Source organism: Rhodnius prolixus, unplaced genomic scaffold (assembly GCF_049639745.1).
Source record: "Rhodnius prolixus isolate KJV_2025 unplaced genomic scaffold, Rpr scaffold_26, whole genome shotgun sequence".
Classification (NCBI taxonomy): domain Eukaryota; kingdom Metazoa; phylum Arthropoda; class Insecta; order Hemiptera; family Reduviidae; genus Rhodnius; species Rhodnius prolixus.
Window position 1 is genome coordinate 1,238,849 of NW_027411596.1, and position 11,750 is coordinate 1,250,598.

At 32.5% G+C, this 11,750-nt stretch overlaps 1 protein-coding gene across 1 annotated transcript; it reads left to right on the top strand.

Moving 5' to 3' along the window:
• The first annotated feature begins 1,752 nt into the window (after positions 1–1,752).
• Positions 1,753–4,628, top strand: LOC141452014 (E3 SUMO-protein ligase ZBED1-like). Its single transcript, XM_074123837.1, has 2 exons — positions 1,753–2,521; positions 2,907–4,628. The coding sequence occupies exons 1-2, from the start codon at positions 2,198–2,200 to the stop codon at positions 4,086–4,088; spliced, it is 1,506 nt and encodes a 501-aa protein (XP_073979938.1). The 5' UTR covers positions 1,753–2,197; the 3' UTR covers positions 4,089–4,628.
• The last annotated feature ends 7,122 nt before the right edge of the window (positions 4,629–11,750 follow it).

An 11,750-nucleotide genomic window follows, 5' to 3' on the forward strand; every position in this document is an offset into this window, starting at 1 on the left:
TAAGGGAGTTCAGAATTAAATGTTTTGGGACAAAACAATTAGGTGAACCCCAATTTTTAGAGTATTTGAATGGTAAGGACTGGGCACAGCTTAATATGTATTGTATATGCGCAGGTAAATATAGGAAGTTTATGATAGAACAGTTTAATTTTTAGTTTCTTCTCTTAAATTTTATGTATTTTTGTTTTATTTTATTTTTTTGTTTGTTTTGTATCAAGTTAGAATTTTAGTTACGTGCTTCTCTGCTGATGGACCAAGTCCATGCATTTGTGTTATATATTGTAATTTTTCTTCAATACGTTTATTGTAAATTGGAAATATACACCATACTATTATTATTATTATTATTATTATTATTATTATGACGACGATCAATGTAGTGATGGGCTATTTGAGCGGACTCGTTCCACTGGAACGAGTCCGATGGTGGAACGAGTTGATTCAAATCCCTATTTTAAAAAAAAGTGATTCCGCCCCGCCCCAAAAAATTGAGGCAAATTAAAATGAAAATGAGGCAGCAGAGGGTTTGGAACGATTAAACATAAGAACAAATGTCACGAAATTTACTAAAATATATCATTAAAAGTTAGCTTTCCCAGTTAATAACAAAACTATATTTCTTTAACACACATTAAGTACTATCCCTAATTTCTAATTGCTCAGATAAATATAAAATTAACAACGTAACTCAAAAATAGGCTACTCAAATATAAATTAAAGCAATGCAGTTTTGTCATTATCTAGCTTAAGCACTGGAAGACTGGAGTTAACTTGCTTCAAGAGGATTCAAGATAGAGAAACGGAAATGGGTAGGAAATTATTCCATAAAAATTCTAACTCTTCAAACAAAATAATAATTACTCATAATATTTGTTTACTGAAAATTGAATATCAAGCTTTTAAAATATTATCTCATTATTTTACAAAAAGAAAAAGCTGTGTGCTTAATCTTTAACTAAGCGCTGGACACTCTTACTCTTATCTTCATTGGCGTAAGTTTAAACGTGTACATGTTCGAGTGACGGTCAAAGTAAAACTGAGCCAAAATGTAGTATTACCTAACTGGTTTACTTACTGTAGTATCCCTCCCACTCTATCACCTATTTCACAAACATTCATCAATTGGAAATATTTTGTAGTTAAATATTCGTTTCATTTGAATACAAAAAAACATTATATCGCTTTCTTAAAATGATTTTAATTTTTAAAATTTGTTTTTGTCTATTACTCTTATAAAATACGAAGAATTTCAAATAAAATATAATATACAAACACACAATGATCTAGTGTGCAGGTGGAGTCAGTCGTCGTTACCATGACAACGGAACCGTTAAACGACTCCGGCCCAGCTCTAGCATTTTCATTGGTTAAATCCACTGGAGTTGGTGGAGTCGAATCCGGAGTGATTTAAATCCTTTTGAAACCGGACTCGTTCCATTTTTTCGTTTAGTAAATCTAGCCAATAGAAAATGCTGGAGCTGGAACCGGAGTTGTTTAACGGTTCCGTTGCCATGGAAACGAGGACTGACTCCACCTGCGCATTTGATTATTCTGTGTTTGTATATTATATTTTATTTGAAATGCTTCGTATTTTATAAGAGTAATAAACAAAAATAAATTTTAAAAATTAAAATCATCTTAAGAATCTACTTAGAATAAATAGAATAGAATATTTTGCTAAAAAATATTTCCAATCGCCGAATGTTTGTGAAATAGGTAATAAGAGTGGGAGGGAGTCTTTAGTAAGTACGCTCTTTAGATAGTATAATTTTTTTGTCTCTAGATATTTAGCTATAGCAATAAGGGCCATTTCAATTTCATCTTCCGATAACTATATTTCATGTGTGTCTGTCTTCTGTTGATAAGCAGATAAGGGTGTTTTTTTCCAGTGGTAAATCATAATTAAGTTGAAGAGCATGTGTTTTGTTGATTTCTAAAATATTTTCAAAGACTAATATTTTCCTAAATTAAATAATTATTTGAAAATTGTTATCTTTTTTTTTCTTTATTGAATATTTGAAAATATTTTAAAAGCGAAATATTTAATAAATTAGGTTAATTTTTTCCTTTTTTATTTATTTATTTATTTTTGTTTTTTTGCTCATCAACTACGGGGTTATTATCGCCTTTTTTACTATTGTTTCTTATTTTTTAAATTTAATATTTTATTAATTTTTAGTAAATTAATTTCAGACAAATGCCAAAACGCAGTGAAATTTGGAATCACTTTAATTCTATTGATTCTGTCAAAGCTAAATGCCAGTATTGCCACGAAATCGTTGGCTTTACGAGTGGCTCTACTAGTAATTTGTTCGGACATATGAAGAGAAAACATCCTAGTATATCATTCAATAAAAGAAAGAATACAGAGCAAAGCACTGAAGAGATCCCTGTTAAGAAAACTCCTTTAAGTTCTACAGACACTCAAAATTTAAGCTCGCTTCCCTCTACTAGTTTTGCATCCATCCAATCAGAAGTTGCAGATGTCGCTCCTCTCTCTTCATCTGCCCTTAAGGCTCCGGTAATTCAAAAATCCTTGACTAACTTTGTAGAAGTAATCAAACCTTTGCACCCCAGTAAGTCCAAGGAAATTGATGAACAATTGCTCAAAATGATAGTAAAAGAATATCATCCTTTTAGTATTGTTGAAGATCAAGAGTTCAGAAAATTAATTAAATTGCTTTGCCCCAGTTATAATGTACCTTCACGAAAGTATATATCCAACAGTTTACTCCCAATGATTTATAAGCGGGAAGAATCAAAATTAAAAAGTAAATTCAATGAAGTAAATGCCGTTTGTTTAACAACTGATTGTTGGACATCGGTGAATAATGAAAGCTTTATTGCAATAACTGCCCACTAACTACATAGACCAAAACACTAATTTACAAACACATTTATTGAAGTGTACTAGTTACTCTGAACGACACACAGCGAATAACTTGGCCTCACACCTGCAATCCACGGTCCAAGAATGGGAACTCACCAATAAAGTAACTGCCGTTGTTACTGATAATGGTGCAAATATTGTTTCGGCAGTAAAGCAGTGCAATTGGAGGCATATTTCTTGTTTTGCCCGTTCATTAAATTTAGTTGTCCATTCGGGAATCGCAGAAATTCGCGTAACGACAGACAAAATTAAAGCTTTGGTAGAATATTTTAAAAGAAGTTCTCATTCTCTGACCAAGCTACACAACACACAAACACAGATGGGTTTCCCAAAATTAAAATTAAAACAAGACGTTCCCACTCGTTGGAACTCCACATTTATAATGTTTGATCGCGTTTTAAAAACCAAACAGCCATTGATCGCGACCATAGCTTTATTAAACCTACAGGGTGAACATAATATTACAATAATCGATTGGGAAATATTAGAGAGCGCGGTTCAATTATTGCAGATATTTAATGAAATTACGGACGAAGTAAGTTCGGAAAATTATATAACAATTTCTAAAATTATTATATTCTCGCGCTTTATGACCGATCACGTTTCAAAATTTTTGCACACAAATTACAGACCTGAAATACAATCAATGGCTCGAGTAATTTGCGCTAATATTTCAAATCGGTTTTCCAATTTAGAATCGGTAGAAATTATAGGTCAATCGATGATTTTAGATCCACGATTTAAAAACGAAGGTTTTTCGAGCGACATTAAATTCAGGAAAATTTACCATTCTCTTGCCACTAAATTATCATTTATTCAAATTCCGAAAGCTTCGTTATCTACCGATGTTCCATCATCCACAACTTCTACTTCTAGTCTTTGGCGGGAATTCGATGCAAAAATTAAAACGTTAAACGCGAAACAGACCCCAGTATCTGCCAGTATAATTGAATTAGACAAATATTTGGCAGAACCTTTTTTAAATAGAGAAGCTAATCCGTTAGATTGGTGGAGAGAGAGGAAAGACTTATATCCCAGATTGTATGACGTTGTTTTAAAAAGATTAAGTATTCCAGCCACTTCAGTTCCTTGCGAAAGGATTTTCTCTAAAGCTGGACAAATATTAGTTGACAGACGCAATAGATTAAAGTCGAGCAATGTTTCTATGATATTATTTCTGAATAAAAATTTACATTAATTAATTTCTTTAGTTCTAAGTAGCATTAAACTTTAATCCTTCTCTAGTCTGTGATAATGCTGTGATAAAAATTATTCATTTTGTTTTGTATTGGGGTATTTATAGACGGCTTAGTTTTATTAATTTTTATTCATGATTAAATATTTAGTAATATAATTTCATTTCGTTAATCTTTCTTAGTTTATGTTTATTTTTATATTTTAATTTGTTTGCATGTACATATTTTAAGGTCCAACTAACATCTTTGATACCCTTTAACACCTTATTTCCTTCCCATTTCATTTCCCCTCCTGGCAGGTTAACTTCAACCTCCCAGTGGTCCTGCTGGATATTAACAAAACTGCTTTGTTTTAAATCTTGTTCTTGTGTAATGCTAATTTTATTTGATGTTGTCTATAACCATTAGATATTATATATTTTTTAAAACTGTTGCAAATTACATGTAGTTTTGTTATTAACTGATGAAGTTAAGTACTAATTAAACATTTAATAAATTGCATGATATTTGCACGAAAGCATAGGATAGGTACGGCAACTGGAATCGATGAACGAGTTTTTTTTTTTTTTTTTTTTTTTTTTTTTTTTTTTTTTTTTTTTTTTTTTTAAATGGTATCAGTGCTTACACTATTAACCAATCAACTAACTGTATGTGTGTTTAGCAATAACTGGCTGGTAGGTATTAAATATTGTATTGTTTAATAAATTCTACCAAAGACGAATACACATAGATATTATTTGAGAATATTATCTCCTTAAAATAGAGGGGAACAGTACAATATCTTGAGATTTCGTTAAAAAACTTTTCCCTTTCTTTACTATAATTAGGGCAAACCATAACTACGTGTTCAAAATCCTCCGTTTCATTACATCTCCTACACAGAGGAGAGGCCAATTTACCTATTCTAAACAAATATGACCTACAAATACCATGGTTTGCTCGCATTCTATTTATTATGGTAACAATTCTTTTACCAAAATAACCATCTTTAAACCATACTTTATGGTTAACCTGTGGTACCATTGTTTTATAAAATAAGCCCTTATCCGAATTTTCAAATTTACACTGCCATTTTTCCATGATTTTTCTTTTGACCCAGCCCTTTAAATCTGATGGCGGAAGAGGGATCGCTAAGTACTCACCAGAACTACTGGCCTCCTTAGCAAGTAAATCTACTGTTTCATTATTACTAATACCACAGTGAGCTTTGCACCAACCAAACTTAATATTCTTTCCTTGATTTTTCAGATTTAAAAGAGCTTCGGCAATGTTAATTATTAAATGATTGGCTGATGCCAACTTCCAATGATACAGGGCATCTAAGGCGCTTCTACTATCACTAAATATGGTGATATCTGTGGCATCCAAAGTATAAGAGTATACCATAGCCTGATGAATGGCGATCAGTTCGGCTGTATAAACGGTAGAATAGGCAGGCAGTTTAAACATTTTTCTTGTATTGCTATTGGGATCAAAATAGGCACATCCCACTTCATTATTTAATTTGGAGCCGTCGGTAAACAGGGTGTATGTGGAGGGAAATAGTTCAGAAATATCATCTAGAAATACTTTATTTACTATTGATTGCGGAATATTAGAATAGTCTGGTAAGAATTTAACATGCGGCTGATTTTGTGAAATTATTTCTGAATTGGCATTGAAATATGGCAATTTGTCTGCGATATATATCAGAGGTTTCAAATGCGAAACTTCTGTGAAACTAACTGACAGCACGGGTGAGTTCTTATATCTCCAATAACGCATCTGTAAATCTTTAATACTCAATAAACAAATTTGTTTATATAATTTTTCATTCCTGCTCATAGTTTTCAGAACATATCGATGACATAACTGTTCTCTTCTGAGATTAACCGGCAGCTCGCCAGCTTCAGAATGCATAACATCAAGTGGTGTAGTTTTAGTGTATCCTAAACATAATCTTAAACTTTTATTTTGTAGCAATTGTAAAGGTTTAAGGGTTGACATTTTTGCTTGACCATAGAGAAAGGATCCAAAATCTATAATGCTGCGTACAGTTGTCCTATAAAATAGAAGAGAAATATTTGGGTCCGAACCCCATTTTTGATGGGAGATCGCCCTTAAAACATTAAAATATTTACCAACTCTCGTTTCAATAGATTGTACGTGTTGCTTCCATGATAGAATCTTATCAAATGTAATTCCCAGATATTTTACTTGTCTGACAACTTGAAAGGAGAAACCACCTAACGAAATTGTATCTCCTAAAGGTAACCTTCGTTTTCTGGTGAAGGGGCAAACCACTGTTTTAGTTGCAGATATCGTCAAGCCATGATTAGTTGACCACTCTTTTAAGCGACCAACTGTCTCGTTTAAATGATTTATGCAACTATCAATTGTTACATCACTGGTGTATAAACAGATGTCGTCCGCATATTGCAGGATTTTCACTTGAGATCCTACCATCCTTTCGATATTACTCACGTACAATGCATATAATAGTGGGCTCAAGACCCCGCCCTGCGGCAGGCCAGTCTGAGCTATACGTGGCTCACATAATTTATTATTAATTTTTATATAGAGTTTTCTACCCGATAAAAGATTAATGATATTTCTAATGAATGTAGCAGGAAGTCCTAAACTATTTAATTTAGTTGCCAAAATAGGCAACTGTACATTATCAAAGGCAGCAGTAATGTCTAAGAAAAGGCCAAGTGTACTTTTATTAGACGACAGAGCTATCTGAATGTCTGTGGTTAATTCTGACAAGCAATCCTGTATTGTTTTTCCTTTGCGAAACCCAAACTGAGTTATTGGCAGAATATTGTAGTGTTCACACCACCACTCTAATCTATATTTTATCATTCTTTCTAATGTTTTTAAAACGCATGATGATAGCGATATTGGCCTATATGAACTACTTTCATTTGGGGGCTTATTAGGCTTTAAGAAAGGAATAACAATGTAGTGCTTCCATTCATCCGGAAACTGCCCTGTGGACCACATTCTGTTATAAATTTGCAATAATATTATCTTACCCCTAATCGGCATATGATATAACATTAAATAGTGCATCTGGTCCAAACCAGGAGCAGAGTTCGGGCTAGATTTCAGCACTCTATTAAGTTCAGCTAATGTAAAAGTATCTATTAAATATTTAGCATTAACATCAATGTGCGCGTTTTCTTCGATTTTAATTTCATTTTGGGCTAACTCAGGAGTTAGTGTGTTAATAAAATGTTGAACCCACTCTCCATTAACCAAAGGAGTATAACTATTTTGTTTATTAGAGATATTTTTTATTTTTTTCCAGATGTCTTTAATAGGAGTACTTTTATTTAAATTTTCACAAAATTTTGCCCAACTTTTCCTTTTTGCTTGTTTAACAATTCGAGTGGCCAAAGAAGTCAATTTTTTACATTCAATGTAATTATCTAAGCATGGATTAGCTTTGTATTTATTAAAAGCATCCTTACGCCGCTGTATAGCTTCCGCACATTCAACGAGTTTTTGGAATCGATTCCAACCCTGGAGTTGATTCAAATCCAATGATTCCACAGGCGGACTCGTATAGCCCAACACTAGATCAAAGTAATACTGAGCTAAAAAATAGTATTACCTAACTGGTTTACTTACTGCTGTATCCCTCCCACTCTATCACCTATTTCACAAACATTCGTCGATGGGAAATAGGTTGTAGTTAAATATTCGTTTCATTTGAAAACAAAAAAAATTATAACGCTTTCTCAAGATGTTTTTAATTTTTAAAAATTTGTTTTTGTCCATTACTCTTATAAAATACGAATAATTTCAAATGAAATATAATATACAATCACAGAATGATCTAGAGTGCAGGTGGAGTCAGTCTCGTTACCATGGTAATGGAACCGTTTAACGACTCCGGCCCAACACCATTAATTTCATTGGTTAAATCCACTGGAATTGGTGGAGTTAAATCCGGAGAGATTTAAATCCTTTTGAAACCGGACTCGTTCCATTTTTTCGTTCACTGAATCTAGCCAATAGAAAATGCTGGAGCTGGAACCGGAGTTGTTAAACGGTTCCATTCCCATGGCAACGACGACTGATTCCACCTGCATTCTAGATCATTTGTGTTTGTATATTATATTTTATTTGAAATTCTTCGTATTTTATAAGAGTAATGGACAAAAACAAATTTAAAAATTAAAAACATCTCGAGAAAGTGTTTTTTGTTTTCAAATGAAACGAATATTTCCAATCGACGAATGTTTGTGAAATAGCTGATAGAGTGGGAGGGATACAGCAGTAAGTAAACCAGTTACTATTATAGGTAATACTATTTTTTAGCTCAGTATTACTTTGATCGTCGTCGTAACATGTTCACGATTTAACTTTCGCCAATGAAGGTAAGAGAAAGAGCGTCCAGCCGCTAAGTTAAAGATTTGGCACACAGCTTTTTCTTTTTATAAAATAATAAGATATTTTAAAAGCTTGATATTCAATTCATTGTAAATAAATACTTCTTTCTTTATGAGTAATTATCATTTTGTTTGAAGGGTTATAATTTTTTTTTTATGGGAATAATTTCCTACCCATTTCCGTTTTTCTTCTTGAATCAAGTTAACTCCAGTGGTCAAGCTAGATAACGACAAAACTGCAGTTGCTTTAATTTTTATATTTGACTAGCCTATTTTTGTTAATATTTGGTTACGTTGTTAATTTTATATTTATCAGATCAATTGGAAATTAGGGAACTACTTAATGTGTGTTAAAGAAATATAGTTTTGTTATTAACTGGAAAAGCTAACTTTTAATGATTTATTTAATTACAATGCGTGACATTTGTACTAATGCATAGTATAAATGTAAGTACAGACTGGAATCAGTGAACGAGTTGTTGGAATCGATTCCAACCCTGGAACTGATTCAAATCCAACGACTCCAAACGCGGACTCGTTCTGCCCATCACTAGTACATGTCATGACGACGAACAAAGTAATACTGAGCTAAAAAATAGTATTACCTAAATGGTTTACTTACTGCTGTATCCCTCCCACTCTATCACCTATTTCACAAACATTCGTCGATTGGAAATATTCGTTTCATTTGAAAACAAAAAACACTTTCTCGAGATGTTTTTAATTTTTAAATTTGTTTTTGTCCATTATTCTTATTTTTTTTTATTTTTTATTTATTTATAATTTGTCAACGGGGTGAACCCCATACAAATAGAGTTTGGTATTTACATCATTACAAGTTTAGCAGACATATGATAATCCAACAATGAGAGACCACAATGATTGACTGCAGAAAAACAAAAATAGTTAGAAAATTGATGATACAAGAAATTAGCAACAGCGAAGCAATACAAAAAGAAGTGCCAATGACAAAAATTACAATAGCTTGTACAAGAGTAAGTAGTTGAAAAACAAAAAAAAAGAATACAATACAATAAAATTGACATGAAAATTAAATTCAGAAAAGAAAGGCAGTAATCAAAATTGATAGTTATTCATTTAATATAAACGATCTGATCTTTAAACAGTTTACAATATAATAGTATAGATTTTTTATATCCTGTTCAGTATTAATGGCTAGTACATTAGGAAACAGCTGTGGGGTAACATTTATAACCTGTGGTATATGATGCTTGCGAAGTGGTTCGTATATCGGACAAACAACAATCAAATGAAATAAGTCCTCAGCAGCCTTATAATTACATATTGTACACAACTCTTTAGGTTTGATGATATAGGTGGTGTTTTTAACCATTAATTTAACTTGATATGTACCAGAAAGCCTCAATTGCGTGAAAAGTTTTAGTATGCCAAATGGCAAGTTAAGGTCAATGTAGGGCTCCTTATCATAAGTAAGAGTGAATAGATTAGTATAAAATGGACTATATTTTGCAGAGAGCAGCAGTTCAAAATCTTTATTTTTTAAAAAATCTTTAAACTTATTTAATGTAGGTGTAATTGATTTTTTAAAAAGGACAGGATTTGTTTCTAATAAAATGGAATTAGAGTGAATTTGGGTGAGCAAGTTATCAATTTGAGAGAACCAGTTAAATTTTATTGAACTATGGTAGTTAAAGTGAGCATGTTTAAGCTGCGAAAAACATATTTTTGGAAGCCTGTTGTCCTCCATACTCAGCAGTTTATTAATCCAGGCTAATGTAAGTTTTAAGACTCGGTAGCTGGAATTGTCCAGCGTAAGTTCAGTGCGGATCAACCATGCAGGGGTATTTTTATTTAGAGAAAATAACTTTTTATAGAAGTGTAAATGTGCTTTTTCTATTGCTGGAAGATACCGAAGTCCCCATATAATAACTCCATAGCAAAGAGTACTCAAAGAAATAGCATCATTCACTCTGATCCTGCTTTTCATAGACGTTATTTTTCCCTTTCGACACAACTCCAGAACAGATCCTACAGCAGAGGAGGCTTTGGAAGCAGCAAATTTAGACTGAAGGTGAAAGAGTCCAGAATCCGAGAATTTAACTCCCAAGTAGTTCCAAGACTGGGCAAGTTCAATTTCCTGCCCCAAATAGTTCATTTTTTTAAGTTTTTTTGCACGACCCCTATGAAAATATACAATTTTTGTTTTGATGGAGTTCACCTCTAAGCAGTTAGTCTTGGCATAACTAGCAAGGATATCTATTTTTTTTACTAAATCAGGCAAAGAGTCAGCAAAGATAGCACTATCATCTGCATAAAGAGATAAGAGGACATCAGTATCTGAGGCAATTGGAATACCCGAGACACCTCTCGCTCGAAAGAATTCTTCCATGTCACTTGTGAAAAGACTAAACAAGTATCCAGAAAGTACCTCACCCTGCAGTACACCCTTGGTTACACTTACCTCATCAGATACAGAGCCACCACTTTTTACCCTTAAAGTTGCATTATCATACATATGTTTAAGGATTCTTATCAGTTTGCCACTCATTCCAACATAATTTAGTTTATGCCAAAGCAAATTGTGGTTCACACAATCAAAGGCTTTCCTGTAGTCTACAAATACAACAAATAAATTAGAATTTCTGTAATCAATTTTAAATTGGATTAAAGTATTCAATATAAATAAGTTGTCTATACATGAGCGCCCTTTTCTAAAACCACACTGAGATTCTGGTAATACATTGACATTATCATCCCATACCATCAACCTCTCTAACATTATTTGAGAGAATATTTTTAACATAACACATAGTAGAGATATTGGTCTATAATTATCAGGAGCAGTCCTGTCACCTTTTTTATAAATCATCGAAACTATAGATTTAGACCAACCGTCAGGGATCTTCTCTTGTTCAATAATTTTATTAAAAAAACAAACTAAATATAATAGCCAATTCTCAGGGAGATATTTAAAATATTCACTGGGCAATCTATCATGTCCAGGAACTTTGCCACACTTTAATTTATGTAATGAAAATTTCACTTCTTCTAACGTTACAGGACAGTCAAGGAGAGGACAAGATACACTAAAAAATAAGTCATTACGGATATCAGACTCCCCATAATAATTCCTAAAATAAACCATCCACTGTTCCATATTAATGAAGTTCAATTGCATATTTTTAGGGCGAAATTTATTGACCGTTTGCCAAAACAATTTACTATTATTACACTGATTTAAACTATTTATTAATTCTTTTTCATAATTTCGCTTTTTCAGTTTAACTACATTCTTGTAATATT

Excerpts from the sequence above, each read along its gene's own strand:
- LOC141452014 (XM_074123837.1), top strand. The coding sequence starts at position 2,198 with ATGCCAAAACGCAGTGAAATTTGGAATCACTTTAATTCTATTGATTCT. Across the intron at positions 2,522-2,906 it reads CATCTGCCCTTAAGGCTCCG|TGTACTAGTTACTCTGAACG; the intron begins GTAATTCAAAAA and ends CATTTATTGAAG.